We start from the raw sequence: 19,117 nt of genomic DNA on the forward strand, positions 1-19,117 counted from the left end.
TTGAGCTCAAAACCTTCTGATGGATAATGATTTAATGGCAGATAATATACAGAGGCCTCACAAAGTATTTGGACTCTTGAGCTACACGTAAACTGGACTAATGTCACTGCATCTGATAAAATATCTGCAAACAAAAGCCATTTTTCACTCTTCACCTTTACATCATCATGATCCAAATAGTTTTCTGTCTTAATTTACAGTGAACAGTATTACTTTTGCAGTACATATCATTGTTCTCTAAAATATATAGGTCACCTCTTTTGATACTTTATATATGATGACTTAATCGATTTCGACTCTGCTTCCTTGTTCCTGATTGTTAATATCCACTTCCTCTTTCGCTCCATTTGTTGACCGTCATCAAACCAACTGTGTCATCACACACCAACTTCCATTCAAGACCACATTGGACTTTACTGGTTTAAATATTTATTTAATATAAAGCCATAAAGTCAAGAGATAAAATAGCAATAGAATAGTAAATTAAGATATAAAAACTGACATAAGTGCAGACTTAAAATGATCATAACCATTTTTAGCATACTAAAACAAGATCTATTTATGTACAATACATTTGTTCCTATCTCAATAGCAAATAAAGTATAAATGTATTTACAAACCATATAGGTAAAAGAATCTCAGAGAAAATATAAAGAAGTATAAAATCCAACAGAGATTAAGAATATTAGGAAAGTAGAATACGCAAAACGTATATAATAGTTCTGCCATTTCAACAGTTGATGTATAAGCAAAATACGCTCCTATTTAGTTGTTTCCTTTGCGTAAAACTTACACCGTGTCCTAACCAGTTGTGTGATAAGTTTCTGGAGGCGACGGTGTTCTCGTCACTAGATGCGACTAAACTGCACCAAAAATCAGAACATGGTTGATGTTTTATGTGCAGCACATTTGTGGACCAATGAGATTCCATCGTGGGCGGAGCTACCCACCTCAGTGCTGCACAAATTAAAGCCAATTGATTGACAAACTGTCCTGTGGCTGGTTAGCACAAACACACTGACGTGGAAGAGCCTTTTCTGCTTTATTGCGTCATGCCTGGTCAGGACACAGTGTTAGCAAGAGAAAAGCAGTACCAAAAAACAGAAGCAAGTGTGGAAGGAGAGAAAAGAAGAAAAACAGAGCTAGTTGTTCTTAACGAGAGTCTTTTTAAGGCGAGGAACGAGGAAAACGGTGCCGTCCGCGGTGTGCTGAAGGGAGTATTCGTTGGTTGAGAAAGGCTTGCCCTGCTCGTCTCGAAGCATACCGAAGACCTCTTGGTACAGGGTACTCAGCTGCTGTTTCATCTCTCTCAGACTGGTGCTACGCTCGCTCTTCTCCTTCTTCAACCGCTCCTTCTCCTCCTTCAGCGAGTCCAGCTCGTACTCCAGGCCCACGATGTTCTCCATCTTCCGCTTGCGGCAGTTTTGCGCGGCGACCTTGTTCTTGCCCCGGCGCCGGATGTCTCGGATGAGGGCGAGTTGGGCCTCGTTGAGCTGGTGCTTGGACATCATCTCGTTGAAGTCATCCACAGGCAGATTGATGATCATGTCCACGGTCAACGGGATCTGCAAGGCTTTTGCTCTCTGCTCATCACGGGAGAGCCGGGCCTCGGAGCGCTTCTTCTGCTTGTCTTTGGTGAAGGGAGGTTTGGAAAAGCCACTGGCCTCCACTGGCTCCGTCTTTGGGTTCTTTGCTTTCATCTCCTGTTGCTCTGCGGAGGATTTCTCTGAGAGAGACGTCTGAGCTTCATCAGTAAGGTAAACCAGCGGGAATATCTCGTTGTAATCGGACTCCATGCTGCCCGGACTACCGTCCATCTCTTCAGAGTCGGAATCACTAAAACCGAAGGATTCATCTCCGTTTAAGGACTTCCCCGGGGAGCTCGTGTGAGGGCTGGAGTCCAGCGACAAGCCAGAATCAGAATCTGCGAATTCCACCATTGGTTCTGGTTTTCCTGAGCTGAAGTTTCCTGGTGAAAAGCTTTGAAGATCCATGGGGTTTACAGGAGGATCGTTGGCAATCTCGGCCAGTTGGTTGACCATATGTCCTCCGTCGCATGTGAGAGGGACGCTGTTCACTTTTGCCTCCATCTCAGGATAAAACAGCTCATTAAACTCTTCAGGCCTGAACTCGGCTCCCACATCCGGGACGTTCAGACTCATCTGGCTGAGGTTGGGCGACACCATGTTGCTGAAGGATCCATCATAGGTGTTGATGTATTCAGGAGGACACACCTCGGTCTGGGCGGACGAGAGATGGTCCATCCCGGGCAGATATTGGCTGTAGCTTGGGTTCTGTGCTTCTCCGGAAAGTTTTATAAATCCATCCATATTTAATGTGTCCTGCATCTGCATGTTGAGACACTGCTAAAAATACAGAAGAGAAGCATATCAACACCGTAATCAAATGTGAAGACTCGTATAAGACAAACTGGGTTTACAATATGAGTTGGGAACAAAGCATTGTTACACTCTTGCTCATTGTCTGGGAAATTGGCTGTTACAGTTGCTTAAACTTAAATGTTTCTACGCTTGATCGGCTAGGTAACGTTGTAGCTTGATGCTTCACTCCGTAGAATTCAGTGCATTGGGGAATGTCGACGTGAGTCATATGAAAGGACCTTAACTTTAAACTAGGGCTACCCTCTAATAGTCGACTAGAAGAGGCTTGGTTGTCTAAGGTTTTATTAGTCGGTTAGTCGCAAATCTAAACATTCGCCTATCATTCTTGGACCTCAAATAAGGCATATCACTTGAAACATGTAAGTAGTAGCAACTTTACAAGTCTGCACGCTCTAATGCTCACCTAGATAAATGTGTGCTATTATTAGGCACATAAGTGTTTGTGTGGAGAGCCGCTTACTGCATGACATACAGGCGCCGGCGCGATCACTTGCATTTAACTCTGTCATTTTTGGTCATACAGATAGGAGTAATGCAAACTGTAAATGGTCTCACAATAACAACAAAACGTTGTGCTTTTGTAAAAAAATTGAGCTTTCTGTCCATTATGTCATTCAGTGAACTTGAGCGCTCACATAAATGAACCGAAACTCAGCGTATAGTTGCCTCACAGACATGAGAAATATATCTATAGAAAGCTTGAAATGTCTACTTTTAAATGAACATATTACGAAATCCGTATGAAATGTGCATATATGTGCGTCCACTACTGCAGAGATGACGAGTCAGCATTGTTGACTTGATCTCTGCAAACGACACTGACACAGAAAACATTACCAATAAATTATTAAAATGTTTAGACAGTCTCCTGTTTTTTTCACGACACATTCATAATCATTACGTTTGGTGGTGCGCTGTGGCATTATGTGTGCATTTGAGTGCTGATTAGGCTATCCATTTTATATAGGCGCATTATTATGATTTATGGCTTGTTAATATAAATGCGCGATTAGTCGACTAATGTCTTAAATGAACGACTACTAGTCGAAACAAATCTTTAGTCGAGGGCAACCCTACTTTAAACCTTTATGAAGTATATATCCCAAGCTGCCTGTCAAAGCACAGCATGAGCTCAGAGAGGGTTATCTGGGTGTTGCTCAGCGACAGGGTTTAATTGCACCTTTCTAAACCACAGGTGGTATAAACCAGATTACACCACGAAGCATCTCACACCCTCTCTCTCTCTGAAAATGATGTTGAAGGGATAGTTCACCCAGACATGAAAAATCTGTCATCCTTTACTCGCCCTCATTTCATTCCTGTAAAACTTTCATCTCTGAAAACCAAACAGAGATATTTTTAAATGAAACCTGAGATTTTTGTCCCTCCATTGAAAGTCCATAAAGACATTGTAAAAGCGTGAGCACGGTTGAAATTTGATTTGATGTGCTCTGTGTATTTGCATTGATTGAGGTTTATATGTTAATAAAAGCCTACATTAAATCTGTTCATCATTAATTACTTTTGCAATGTCTTTGTGAACTTTTTGAAGTGTCAAATCTTTGGTGGAATGGACTTTCAATTGAGGGACAGATCTCAGGTTTCATTAAAAAATATCTTTATTTGCATTTTGAAGATGAACCAAAGTCGTATGGGTTTAGAACGACATGAGGGTGAGTAAATAATGGGGTTAATCATCCCATTAAGATTGCACATTAAGGTTTTTATATAAGATGTTATAAAGTGTTTATAGACCTGGTGGCATCTTATCTGACCAGGGTCCAAAACTAACACTAGCCAAACACAAGTATAAATTTGCTTGGACATATTAATATACCTCGCCTTTTGGCCGGTACCTTTATTTGATACTGGAGCATAAGAGTATATGCTTTAAATTGCAATGTAAAAACAATTTTCATTTTGTTCCCTGGACAGACTCCAGGGTGTTAGTGAGGTCTGGTTTAGGGTTCATACCTGCAACTCTGGGAGTGAGAGCAACTCCATCCAGGCTTGATCCAGAGAGCCTGGCAGCAAAGGATTCTGGGTAAAGGCTGGGATGTTTGCAGGCATCATGAGATCTGTGGAAGGTGGAACGGAGATATCCAGGCAAGGTGGAGCTGGCTGCAAAGACAACAGAGAAGAGAGAGAGAGAGAGAGAGAGACAATTAGACTGAAGTGCAGTGACATGTATAGGTGTTGTGTTGCCAAGAGGTGTGAGGTGTTATATATATCCCATAATTACCTCAGCTGGCTCATCTAGCGGAAAAGTCTCAGCCAGAAGCTGCATGCACTCATCGAATGACAGGGCATCACCTTCGTGTTCTGCGAAAGCCCCATTCTGCAGGAACACAGTCAAATAAAACCATTGCATTTACACACACAGCAGGACACATACAAGTAAATGCGTTTTTTTAAACAAACCTTGAGTTACAATTATTAACAAAACATCCATTATCTCTGGTTACTGGTAAAGTGGATTGTGTAGATGTGGGTGTGCGCTGGATTTTTTTTTCCTGTAAATTTAATTTGGAGTGCTCTGGATGCATTAATGAAAGGTTTTATTAATGTTTTTACTTTAATTCTAATTTTCTTTTTAATTGAATGGGATGCCTGCAACATGTTATTTTTCTGTTTATCTTGCTTTATCATTGTTAATGTTGTTGTTGTTGTTGGATTCAGAATCACTTTTATTGAAACATTGAAAATAAAACTGAAATGTTAACATAAAACAATGTACCCAGAGTTAATGCTGAAACAATGTTTCAACTACACTTCAGAAGTACATGGGGGGGAACTTGAATAACAATGACACCTGTCCAGCAGTTGAGTCACTTTTCTTTTATTTAATAGTTTAACACAATCAATGACAAAAATATACAAAAGATCATTCTTAAAAAAGTAAAAGTGGGAAAAAAAATGACAATCATTACAACCTTTAAACATCATTAGTTTCAGAAGTCTGATGTCATTATAACTACAAGTGGTCCAACGGTTCAGGTTTAAAAAATCTGGCTTACATCAGACTACTGCCTCTTTTCCTCTGGGTTCTCTGAAATCTGAAAAAAGAAAGCATGAAGTCAATTCGCCTGTCATACATAGTCACATTTAGAAATGTTAATTATGTTTATTTAATCTATCTTAAATCTGTTAATGCTTCAATAGCGCGGTTTCTACAATTGGAAGCGCTATGGCAGGGACGTCCAATCGTTCCAGCTGAGTTTATCTCCAGCCCTAATTAAACACACCCGAACCAGCTAATCAAGGTCATTAGGATCACTGATAACTTCCAGGCTGGTGTGTTGGAGCTCAACTTTGCAGGAAGAGGAATAAACACCTCTGAGCTTAAGGAAGAGATGGGAAGATTATTCAACTATATCTCAGCTCAGCTCATGTTCCATGAAACTGCATAGAATTCAAGTATTCCAAGTTTATCTTGTAGAATAAAAGAGCTTAGGTTTTTCCAATGACAATTTCTTTAAAGCTGCTTATGTAGACCTTAAACTCTTTAAATATCACAACATAGCCATTTCAGTCAATAGTTCTACTAAACACAAGATGTATAATTTTGTGATTGCATTTCAGTGGGAAAAGGCTAAAAACTAAATGGAGATCAGTTACATCCCTCACATTTAATACAGATTGAGGAATGTGAATAATTACCTGATAAAGCAGTATTCAGGGATCAGGAGAGGGCCAGAGGTCAGGTGATTATGCTGTCGATGTCGGCATTATCAGGACGGTGCTTCTCATTTCTTTAACTGTCCGTCCTCATCTGCCCCACTCCTACTAAAGGCAAGAACGCAAGGTGCTGTGCAAGCAGAGTCACTGATGAAAGACATGTGCAGCCTCTGAAATCGGTAGGCACTACATTCCACCATTAAAAAAGGACGTTCTTCATGTAGTATGAATGTGTGTGTGGGTTATGAATGAATTCCGGACGTACTTCATCAGCCATTTTGTTACGGTCATGTGACCTACACTGTCATTCATAAATCCTCTCCCGTGGCCTCATGGGATTGTAAAGTGTCCATCGAATGCGCACTTCAGAATCTCACTGGAAGTAGTAGGTCATCCGGGGACTTTTCACCTACTATTTTTCAAATATGCATTCAGACATTATACTCTCCCTGTTGAAAAATATAGCATTGCAGGTCACCAGCATGAGGTATGTTTTGCATGCTGGGATGAGCATGGGTTGCTGGTTTGCTGGTCCCCAACATGGGATGCTGGTTGCTGGTTTTCTGGTCCCCATCATGAGATGCTGGTTGTCTGATCCTCAACATGAGATGCTGGTTTGCTGGTCCACAACATGAGATGCTGGTTTGCTGGTCCACAACATGAGATGCTCGTTGATGGTTTTCTGGTCCTCAACATGGGATTCTGGTTGCTGGTTTGCTGGTCCTCAACATGGGATCCTGGTTGCTGGTTTTCTGCTCCTCAACATGGGATCCTGGTTGCTGGTTTGCTGGTCCTCAACATGGGATCCTGGTTGATGGTTTGCTGGTCCTCAACATGGGATCCTGGTTGATGGTTTGCTGGTCCTCAACATGGGATCCTGGTTGCTGCTTTGCTGGTCCTCAACATGAGATGCTGGTTGCTGGTTTGCTGGTCCTCAACATGGGATGCTGGTTTGCTAGTTCCCAGAATGGGATGCTGATTGATGGTTTTGGTTTTGCACGCTGGGACCAGCTTGGGAATCGCGCATGTGCTGGTGGACCAGCATATGTTATCTTCTGAGTGCTGGTATGATCCCAGCAAGACCACAACAAAACTAATGTATGTGTTACATATCACGTTTTTTTGTGTGTTCATAGTTAAAGAAAATACCAAAATAATTATCCTATTAATTTAAATAATTTAATAAAGGAAAAACACGTTGCAGATTGTTTATTGGTACACAGTAAAATCTTCAGTGTTAAACGATCAATGTTCAGTTTTCATATAGTCCCAATCTAGAGTAAAAGTAACACTGAAGCAATGTTGCAGTTAGTGACATAAACTAGATTCACTCTACAAGTGATGATTGACTGTTAGACACATGCGGTTAACAAGCAGAAATACTGAAGATAAGAGGAACAACAAGAACAGAACAAAGAGAAGAGACAAGCAGAAACACAACAACTACAACTGACTCTCAGCCTTAGATGAAATCAACTGCAAATAAAATCAATCTCACCAGAGGATGCTTAAACAACTCCAAAAACATCTTCAGCATGTTCAATTATTGTAAACCTGTTTGGCTTTATTTCTTTCATATGGTACATGTCTACAGGTTGTTGAAGTCTGTTTGAAGTCGTCATTATGGTGATCAGTATTCCCTTTAGTTGGGCTCTTGGCCCTTGACTTTGGTTGAATTGATTTTCTTTCAGCAATTGATGAAAGTCCGTGCTATCACTATTGTCTACAATATTTCATGCTCCTGACTGCAATAACACCTTTTATGTACAGCTTTTGGAATCACTGACTGACAGCTGGATTTTGACACAAATGCCCCAAAAAAGTCTTTCATTTCAAGTCTTTCAAAATTTTGACTTTCATTATTAAGTTGCTATTCAATGTCCCATTGAAAGAGCTCCTCTCATAACCCCTGTTATTGAACAAATGACATGATTATGCTGTCATTTGGCATTTTTCTTTGTTTTCCTATCTCTAAATGTTTTTGTTTTGTAATGTAAACAAGCTTTTTTTTAACTGATTTGTGTACAGATCCTTTTAAACAGTAGAAAAATCCAGTAAAAAACAGTAGTTTCACCAGTTTGAATGTTTACTTCGTTCTTCAAAACTTCAGATGACATTGATAAATAATGGTGAACCAGCTTCACCAGCTCCGGTTTGCTTGAGAACAGTATGACTATGCTGGTCCACTAGCTAAACCAGCACTAACCAGCCTGGACCAGCATCAAATTTCATGCTGGTTTATGCTGGATATTTCAGGCTGTGACATACTGTTTTCTGGTCTAAACGGTGTGACAGTGTGACATTCTTATGTTTGTGTCACTGGCACTTCAAGAAATCTGCTAAATGTTGTTGGAACTTTAATCAGGCATTTCCTAATAAACATTACTAAAGCCAGTAACAATAAAAATCAAGCACAAAAACCAAGCATGCAAAACAGAGGAATAGAGAAATAATAAAGTAAATGTTTGAAATCGTGCCAGAGAAGTCATGTGAATATATCAGGTGAATATATCGCACCTGTGTTTTCTCTCTAATAAGGAAGCATCAATTAGACTACTGAGAAGGGCACATGCAGAACCAAAAATGGGTGTTTCATAGGGGCCGTTTACACTACACTGTTTTCAACTGAAAATAGAAAACGTGTGCGTTTTGGCCGTTCATTTGGGTGCCTGAAAATGCTAGCTTATGAAAACGGGCTTCAAAGTGCAAGTTTTTGAATATGATACAGTTATTGTCTCCATGTAAACTACAAAAAACATATCTTTAAAAAGTGACCTCGCCAACTACTGGCCTGGCATGAATAATACAGCATGAATACGAAAAACAACAAAACTTTTCGTTTTTTAATACATCGTTGTCGTGTAAACGTGCCCTAAACCAGTGGGCATTTCCAAACTACAATGGGTGTTCTTCATCCGCTTTACCGGAAGGCCCAACCCCTAAACCAAACCCCCAGTGGATTAGAACGAATCGGGTACAGCGTTGAAAAATGCCCATCATAGTTTGAAAACGCCCCGCCGATTGAGGAACACCACTAGCTTTCCACAGAGATACACTTTCATGATTTTGTCCTCAACAACAACAAATCAATAGGTGTGTTTGACTCTAAGTGGCGCTGCTCAGACCGATCGGTGTAAAGTACAGCGAGAGCGATTCAAAAGCATACTCTCGAACCAACTGAGCTAACTGATATTGAACCAACACCTAGTGTCAGTTCAATACCACTGTCACCTCCAATGTGTGCTGATCCAACATACTTTAAACAAAAGGATGGTTTGCACCAAACCTCAACATTGTATCAATGTCACCTTGCTATCCGGGCTGCTATCAAAAGTCCTAGAATTCAATGTGATCTCAAACATTTCTCATCAAATGATCTGAGCTACTGCATTACAATCATTTTATATCTGTAAACTCTTACTGTTTGTCAACCATTGTCTCATATTTGTCTATATTAATCCCAATAGGTACGGTTAAGGCCTGTTCTCACCAAGAAAAATCATTATGTTATCGGCCACGCCACAGAACGATAAGTTTATTATAACTGTTGTCTACCACTTTAAATGCTTGAGTTCTTTAATGTCTGGTGGATTCTGATTGGCCGAATCAATATTTTTATCGTTCATCAGCTGGAAAAAAATAGTTCTAAAAATCATTCCAACTACATCGTTCCTCTGTGCCGTTATCATTATAGTTGTGGTGCGGTCTTCACTATTCTCGTTTATTAAAATGTTATAGCTAACGTCATTGGTGTGAACGAGCCTTTAGCCGAAAAATAGTGGGCAGTTTGCTCCATAATTTTATGCCAAGGTTATGCAAGGAAAACTCACTTCGTACAAGATTTAAGTCACGTAGTGCATCTGTGTGCCTGACCTCCTCAGGGAAAAGTAGGTGTTTAGTGTCCTATACATGTTGTGTTGGGATTGTTTGCGTGTTTCCATTTCGCAGAATTGCGTTTACCTCCCGAGTTCCTGTAATTATGCCATTGTGGCAGTTACCAAGCAACAAGGCAGCTGCACCCAGTAACATGAGCGAGGCCTGTTGAGCACCTGTGTGTGTGTGTGTTTCTATGAAAGGTCTCATGGGATAGATTTGTGCATGCGTACCTGTGTGATTTCTCCGTTCGTCGTGTTGGTTTGCGGCGGAAGGCTTCGAGGCACGAACTCTCCGGTCTCCTCGTCCAGCTGGAGTTGAGCGAGCAGAGCTTTCTCCTGATCCTGCAGACGCTGCTGGCGCTTCTCCTCCTCCTGCTCACGCTGCCGGCGCAGCTCCACCTCCTTCTGTCTGAAGCTGAAGTCAAACACTTCCCTGCCCGCTCCCAGGTCCACGTCCTGCCTCCACAGGATATCTATCAGATCCATGTCCTACGGAGAAGAAGAGAGACGGCATGAGAGGCAGCACACACACACACTCCTGACCACACCCTTCCTGTCGAGCCCGGCCCTCCTCAGATACACACACACACGCACAATGCCAGAAAGACAGGATGAATAATACATGCTGCTTCTCCTTTTGCATCCTATCTCTGGGAAATACCAAATCACACACACACTTACATATTTATACACACTCGATTAGTTTTACTATTAATGTTAGTGGCAGATTTAAAGGTCAAAAGGAAGGACGCTGGAAAAAAATCATTCATATTTCTGACCTTCAACTAAAAACTGCTCAAAATAAACACATATGGTCTGTATGTGGGAAGATGACATGTCCTGTGTGACGTGATAAATCTAAAAATATATATTTTTTCTAATTTCTTTATCATTAGTATGCATTCTTATATTATTTGACAGACTACATGGGATATTTATTCTTTAAAAAATTAATTTGTCACACTGCAAGACTTCACCAGTGAACGCAAAATGTGTTTAAAAAGAAACAAAAATGGTGAGCAGAACGAGCATGTAAAAGTTTTTTTTTAACTCAGACATTTGTGGTCATGTTTTACAGTACATCAAACACCATTTCAGTAAATTAAACTATTTATGTAGCTCTTCTGGTTACCAGACTTCTTTTTAACTGCACACCACAAACTGGAATTTTATATTTTGTGGTGAAACACTTTCTAGAGAGCTGCATTACACAGATCTGGAGGAGTGGACGGCGGCTCCGGCCAATCAGCAGCGAGAATGAGACGCCACCCGCCATGTTGTTTTAACTACAGAGATCAGGGTGTTTGTCACATTCAAGGACAGAGAACAAAACATATCGTTTGCGTCCTTGCCGCTGGCGTGTTGAAGTGACATTGATAGACCAACAGAATGATACGATCGCATTATTTAGATGTGTGTACATTGAATAAGATGTATCTTATATTGAATAAGATGTATCTTATCTTTCTTTTAAGGTTTCTATTATGTGCAGATGTGGACCAGGGTTATTATAGTTAACTAGAACTATCACCATAAAAAAAAAAATCATTACTTGAAATAAATGTATAAAATAAATATAATAATAAATTTTTTCTCAATTTGTTTATTTAGCTTAACTTTATGTACTAAAATAACTAAAACAGAAATAAAAACTACATATAAACTATATTTAAAAACTGATGAAAATGACAAAAACACAACAAATTTTGACTAAAATTAAAATGATAAAATAAATAAAAATAAAAACAAATTCTAAATATTAAACAAAGCTATACTAGAATCACAATGATTATAAAACAACAATATTACTTAGGCTAAGTTTCTTAGTTTGGATAACTTCCAAAGCATAAAATCAAACGTTTAACTCCACTACATGTCAAAATATATCGAACTGAAGAAACTTAAATTGGCATTTTAGTAAATTGTTTTAGTAAGTTTAATGTTTTGATTGGTAATGAAATAAAATGCTTTCTTATTTGCAGATTAAAAACATATTTAATGTCTTCATCCACTAACCTTCCCTCTTGACTAGTGCTGGGTACAATAAATAATAAACATGCTTCATCGATAAATACTTTTCTACATTTAATACTTAAGTACACAAGAACTTGATTGAAGTACTTTGTCCAGGACGGTTTCAGAATCAGATCCTTAGACGTCACACAACCATCATCACTGGTGTTAAAACCAGATATTGACAGATTAATATCGCAATATATGGCCATTTGGAGATTCATCTGTAACCCTTCCAAAACCTTCTTCCAAAACCTTCAAAACAGGCTTGTCAATATATAATGCACATTTCCTGTTTTCAAGTTAGGAGGAAAATACATTTTGGATAAATATTGTCTGTTTGTTTAATTGCAGCAATTTTGCTTTTGTCTCATTAAACAATAAATTCATTAAAGTGTTAGTTCATCTGAAAGGGACAATTCTATCATAATTCGAACCCATAAGACTTTTCATAATCGAAACACAGATAGGAATATTTTGTAATATTCTCTCATCCTCTTTTTCCATCCATTGAAATTCCACGGAGGTCCATATCAGAAGTGATATGAGCTGAGCTGTTCAAGTCTTTACTTTATACATTACATTCATTTATTTACAAATTTATACATACATATTTATTTACATTAAATATGGTAAACGGAAGCTGAAACAGCGCGTTTGACACGTAACAACAAAACTCATTGATTCTCACGCATGTTTGAGCTTCGTTTATCATATTTGGATTCAATTTTCATATGGATTCATATGGATTTCTTTTACAATCTCTTTATGAAGCAATCAAGTTTTGGTGAAATGGACTTTCAATGGAGCGACAGAAATATCTCAGGTTTCATTTTAAATGAATTTGTGTTTCAAAGTCTTTCAGTTCAGAACGATGTGACGTGATGTATATGATTTTTCATTTTTGGGTGAACTGTCCCTTTAAATTGTCAATCATCCACTCTGCACTCGAGCTTGACTGCAAAATGGTACATTACCCCTGTTCAAATATTATACTTCATCAGATGAGACACTTATAAAAGCTGGTCATTAAAATTCTTCCCAGGCTGAGTGACAAAAATATTTATGAAACCTTGGCCTCAGACTTTCTTGATTGATAGTTGCAGGAACTCGAATCTTTATTACATCAACAGTGTCTGAGAGACGAGTGACTTACACTTTAACCTCCTCTAGCATTTATTTACAGAGGCCAAGCTTTGCATAAGCGTCTGCAGTTTTGCATGTATCTGTCCATGAGCTCGAGCATGTGACTCGAGATCTGGAGAACCTCGGCTTCCTATAGCTTGAGATCACAAGGCCCCGGGGACTGAACAGAGAAGAAGTGTGTACTGACGGCAGAGGAACTGAGCACTTTTGAGGAAGCGTTTCTCTTTTGCAATTCTGAATCAGACATCAGCGTTGACATCATACGATGTTACCATGTGACTAAACAGCAACAAATCGAATCATTTAAAGTCTTTATCCGGCACACACTCTAAAAACTGCTGGGTGGTTTCAACCCAACTTTGGGTCAAATATGGACAAACCCAGCATTTTAACCCAACGTTTGGTTTGGGTTTGTCCATATTTGACCCAAATTGGGTTGAAACAACCCAGCAGTTTTTAGAGTTCCTGATCTAGTTAAATGATATAAAATCATGCGACTGATTCCATAATAATTAAGTGGATCAGAGAGTGGCGTCAGACAGAGGCATGCAGCGACATGCCCGTCTCACACACACACACACACACACACACACACACACACACACACACACACTCTCTCTCTCTCTCTCTGTCTCTCTGGATAACTCCAGATAACAGACGGGGTGGAGACACAGAGATGATGAAACATCAAACCACAATGATAATAAACGGGCCGCTCTCACGAGAAGACTGGACTCGACACACACACACACACACACTCTTCCTCCTCCATGAAGAATCAATGAAGAATGTGTTTCCGACTGTTTAGTTTGGATGTTTGGATCTCTAAAGAGCCTTTCATATTTCTAACCATATCCTGCTGTTCACAAGCGCATTACAGAAGCACATGTTCTCAATCTGATGATGGTGAAAAACTAAACAGGAACCGCTCATCCAAAAGTGAAAATATTGGGCATATTATTACCATAATCATCATCATTATTATTGTTATACTAAATGATTATTTTCTCTTCTTTATTATCCTTTCTCCTGTGAAACACTAAACAAGCACTTCTGTTGTCCATACAAAATGTGGATGGTGATTTTTTTCTGCAAACATGACAATAAATATCTCATAAAAGCAGTCCATGCCACTTGTACACTATATTTAAAGTCCTTTAATTCCTTTTCAAGACAAACAGCAAAAATGAAGCTGACATTCGGGTTATTATTGTTAACTAAAACTATATATATATATATATATATATATATATATATATATATATATATATATATATATATATATTAATAATATAATATAATTTAAAATATATATATAAAATAAATAAAAATAATAATAAAAATAAAATATATAATCTAATTTTTTGACACAATAAACAACTGAAATGAATTTTATTTTTAGCAAGATTCCAAGGCGACATTTCTCATTTCCATTTAAGTTGAAATATTAAAATACCTAATATAGTAAATAAACTAATATGAAAAAACTTAATTAAACTATATAGGCATATTCAAACTAAAACTTGTAAAAATAATAACAAAAACTCACAAAAAAATGACTAATACTAACTAGAATTAAAAAAGAAAACAGAATATATATATATATAAATGTATGGTATATCAATCATACTAACACTGAGCCCAAGATTGAGTGTTTCACAGAAAGAAAAGCATTAATAATACGGGCCTGGATGACATGAAGGGGAAAATAAAGAGCATTTGTCGATGAACTGCTGCTTTAAAATGCAAAAGGCTCTTGGCTTTTTCCTGGAAACAGTATTTAGTAAATATGATCCGTTTACTGATCGCAGTGTGTGTTTTGGACCTGATCTTGACTACATCACTGATTATGTTTTAAACATCAGTCGAGTAGGTAGTAGTGTTGCGTGTGTGTGTGTGTGTGTGTGAGAGAGTATGCGCAGTTGCATTAATGTCACGGATGGGATTGTATTTAGGTGTGAAAATAATATCCAAGACACACCTTCACTACATAATTAATAGTGTTCAAGTAATCATTATCCAGGTTAGTGGAAACGGGAAACCAGAGCTGTTATTAAAACTGCAAAGTTTCCTGATAAAGAAGAGATTTTTTTTACGCCGGTCTCACTTCCTGTTCCTCTCCGGACTGCGGGAATGTGGAATAAACCACTGTAGGAACAAGAGCACCTTGTTCTCTGTTTCTTTCTCCAGGCACGTAGTCGCCGTCCAAACCGGTTTACCAGTGTTTCGGGACAGGTGAACTCTCATTAAAGTCACACTAATGCTCAGGTCTTCAGCTGGACCACACCACTTTATTCTAGAGCAGGGTCGTCATCAAGGGGGGGCGATATATCACATATTTTACAGGCATCTGTATCTCATAAAATTATTTAAATATAATCCCCTTCAAAATATTTAAATGTGTACTTTGGGCATCAGCACACACATTTCTACAGAGTTTTGGGAACAGTTAATCATTTTGTTAATAAAACTTTATCACGTTATATACTGCCGAACAGATCATTAGGTGGCCTATAAACACACGGCACATTAATTAATATGGTGTCACGTGACTTTAAAGCATTGACCGTTTTATATGTTTGATAAAATCTCATCTAACGTAAAAATATCTTAGCTTGATATCTGTATTAAAACAGGGGTTTTGTCTTGACCAGAACTGTATCAGTCTAAGTCAGAAAGCATTATAGCCTACTATTCCTGCCAAACTTCCATGGTTGCAGTGTTACTACAGTAAATCCATGGTAAATGTTGCAGATCTGTGGACACCGGATAGTTCATTCATGTTTCTTCCTGGCTTCCACGCACTGTTTGATCCGTTAATAACGGAGAAATGTGAATGTTTCTCACTAGATCTCGCAGCGATGTTATTACTTCTGTGGCGAATTAAAATGCTTTCTTTACTGGATCTCTTAGTGCTGTGTAGTAACAGTGTCACATGATCACGGTCGGCTCGCGCTGCTTTGGTCCAAACTGATAAACAACGGTCCGTCAACCACACAATAACGAGTAGCTCAGTTTCGTTCCGCTTACATTACGTTTGCCATTTGATGTCGGACAATGTTGTGGTCGCGCCGGCGTCTCTTACATTATGAGCGCGCGTGCCACGCCTACATTTGAAATAACGAAATTTTGGTCGGCAGGAAAAATGGTCCAACGAACCGTTCGGTTTGAAAATGCGTACCGAATTCGGCTGGGTATACATCCGCGCTAAAATATCAAGGTGAAAGTCATCATAGCTTGCGTAGTATAGACCCAGCTCCCAACCCAACTTTGAGAATAAATTAACGGCGATATTTTTTTTTTATCGCCCGCAGCACGTTAACGCCGATAACGGCCCACCACTAGTAAATTTACATAGGATATATGCTTATAAACAACAAGCTCCTACTGAATGACAACTTAAAGGGATAGTTCACCCAAAAATATGTTTGTGTTTCATAAATGTTGTCCGTTTAAAGGGATAGTTCAGTATTTACGAACAGTATTTATAGGCTATTGTTTTTACTCTTGTACACAACCACGTCCAAGTGATCTGAGGGCGCGCGCGCTTCCTGGTGTGTGACGTGTGCGCGCGTTCTGGCTTAGTCTGCGCAAGCGCCGGAAAGTGTACAAGAGGTAAAAACGATATAAATACTGTTCGTTTTCTCACACAAACGGCTCGTTTCGTGTCTTAGGCCATCAATGTGTACTTACAATGGGGAATTGTTTAATTTGGACGATGGGGAATTGTTTAATTTGGACGATGGGGAATTGTTTTAATTTGGACGATGGGGAATTGTTTTAATTTGGACTCTGTGCATGCTCTTTGAGACAGTGACCACAGACCTGCATGATTTGACTGTCAGACAAGAACGGTTTGACTTAAAAATATCAAAATTGAAACTACTGCGGAAACAAAGACACCTAGCCTACATCTTGGATGCCCTTGAGGTAAGCTAAAACATACCAAAATTTAATTTCAAAGTGAACTATCCCTTTAATCTGAATGTTTTATTCAGTGTTTGTTCATATTTACCGGTTTGCAAATAACTGCAAGAGAAAGAAAAAAAACAAGAGAAAGTAAAATGGCTCAAATAAAGATTGACCTTCTGTGATTAGCAATCAATTTTCTGAAGGTCAAGTGTTTGTTTATGAAAAATCATTTGTGAGAATGTTAGGCCCTGTTTTGTACACTGCAAAAAATACTGTCATTTTACCTGTAAAACACTATAAAATGCTACAGTAAACACCTAAAGTACAAAAATAACAAATAATTCACAGTAAAAGCATACATTTCTCCATCTAACAGATCACATTTTATGTTTTTTTTATTTTAAGACTTATGTTTCTCTTGAATTGTTTTGCTATCATCTTAGGTTGTTAAATGAATGTTTATTGTATTATTTTATTGTCATGTGTGTTGTAATGATGGTGTTTTACTTGTATATATCAGTATTTCCCTATTTGACTTTCTCTTCACCATCCTTGTTGTTATGATGGATGTCAGTATAAAAAGATCTCATGACACTTTGATTCATAGCCTATAGTTTCATGCATTCACTAAAAACACTACTGGTCTATTCAGCATTATATAATGTTTGTCAGTGACAGTTTTTTTTCTATATATATAAAGTGCTACCAGAACTCTATAAAAACATGTTTTTTTCAGTTAGGTATAAAGAATGACAGTAGCTATGAGAGAGATTAATGTCTTAAAGCTGAGGATCACTTCTTTACGTCAGGACACAAGCATAAAATAAACAGACACATTCCAGATTGGGTCCGCCTGCTATTGTGCAAGGCGCCGGTGAGCGCGCATGCGCAGAACGCGAGCGCGCAGACGCGTCTGGATCACACGCACAAACATCACAGCGCGACGACGCACATCTCATGACACAAGTTTAATCGAGTGCCAGATTCGCCTCACATCAATAGACATTCAGCACACATACATTTTTAAAAATATTTATTCCTTCCTTTCGTTCGAGTTCAATGACTATGCAGAATTCTGGGTGAAAAGATTAGAAACGGGATGGAGGAAACGCCTTCTAAACACGGACTATATATATAGATATATAAATGACGTTTCAACTATTCCACCATGTCATGAGTTATAGAAATGATCAAAATAGCCTCGATTATTCTCATATTGAAACTTTAAAACACGCAAGGCTATTAAAAAGTCGCATGGAAGTGAGTGTAACGCGCTGGTAACACAAATTTGACAAGAGCAATAAATACATCACATAAGAGGTTCAAAGGGCAGCATGATGTAACATCATAGTGAAATTACAATTAATACTTTTAGTATTATTTTCATACTATTAAAACAGGCTACTATAACATTGTTGTAACATTTGTAACGCTATTAGTTATTATAGTTAAATATTATTTACCTGTTGGCTTTGGTGCATTTTAGGCATTTCGATCTCCATCATGTCTGAGAGGATCTCTCCTCGTCCTCCTGAAGTGATTTATTTGTTTGTAATCCTTCACAGCGAAATAAAATATGGCTTGAAAATAAATACGTCCGATTGTCAATGCACTTGCGAAGGAAATGCTGCTGTCTGACTGAGGAGTTATGAAAATTCACGGAAAGCCCCAGTCATTCGCTGGCTCCGCCCATAAACCACGCTGACCAATAGGAAGCGCTGCTGAGCTGCTGCGGTCTACGCCCCCTTTTACCTTTTATCTGCTGTAAACCTTCTGAATGTGAACTTTGCTGAACCTTTATTTTAACTATAACTCTATAGATTTCTCTATAGACTTCTCTATTTAAAAAAAAAAACTTTGATAACACTTTAACATAAGTAGCCTATTCTACAAATTTATTTGAAATGTATCTTAACATTTGGGGTTTTAAGGGTTACATATGTTCAAATATGTTGCCATTTATTTTATTTATATAAAAAACCAATAGGGTTAATCAACTTTTGTAGCAACTCGCTCAGGAATGTTGCAGGAACCAAAAATTGTAGGCTCTCTCTGGGTACAGAGAGAGACACGTGATCTTGGTGGAGCAGA

General features: G+C 38.5%; 1 protein-coding gene across 2 annotated transcripts; it reads right to left on the bottom strand.

Moving 5' to 3' along the window:
• Window positions 1–994: 994 nt before the first annotated feature.
• On the bottom strand, window positions 995–18,676 carry nfe2l2a (nfe2 like bZIP transcription factor 2a). Of its 2 annotated transcripts, none has more exons than XM_079880572.1 (5): window positions 18,490–18,676; window positions 10,187–10,444; window positions 4,645–4,740; window positions 4,377–4,523; window positions 995–2,363 (listed from the first exon to the last, which is right to left on the bottom strand). In XM_079880572.1, the coding sequence occupies exons 1-5, from the start codon at window positions 18,529–18,531 to the stop codon at window positions 1,143–1,145; spliced, it is 1,764 nt and encodes a 587-aa protein (XP_079736698.1). In that variant the 5' UTR covers window positions 18,532–18,676; the 3' UTR covers window positions 995–1,142. The 2 variants fall into 2 exon arrangements, with proteins under 2 accessions (XP_079736698.1, XP_079736697.1); XM_079880571.1 differs by having other exon boundaries at window positions 995–2,366; window positions 18,490–18,675.
• Window positions 18,677–19,117: the final 441 nt, after the last annotated feature.

This window comes from Squalius cephalus (assembly GCF_949319135.1).
Source record: "Squalius cephalus genome assembly, chromosome: 9".
Taxonomy (NCBI): Eukaryota; Metazoa; Chordata; class Actinopteri; order Cypriniformes; family Leuciscidae; genus Squalius; species Squalius cephalus.

What these genes read in the sequence shown, in the direction of transcription:
- nfe2l2a (XM_079880571.1), bottom strand. Translation starts at nt 18,531, where the DNA reads ATGATGGAGATCGAAATGCCTAAAATGCACCAAAGCCAACAG. An exon ending in AAATGCACCAAAGCCAACAG is followed by an intron (nt 10,445 to 18,489) that starts GTAAATAATATT and finishes TCTTCTCCGTAG; the next exon opens with GACATGGATCTGATAGATAT. An exon ending in TCTCACTCCCAGAGTTGCAG is followed by an intron (nt 2,367 to 4,376) that starts GTATGAACCCTA and finishes CTGTATTTTTAG; the next exon opens with CAGTGTCTCAACATGCAGAT.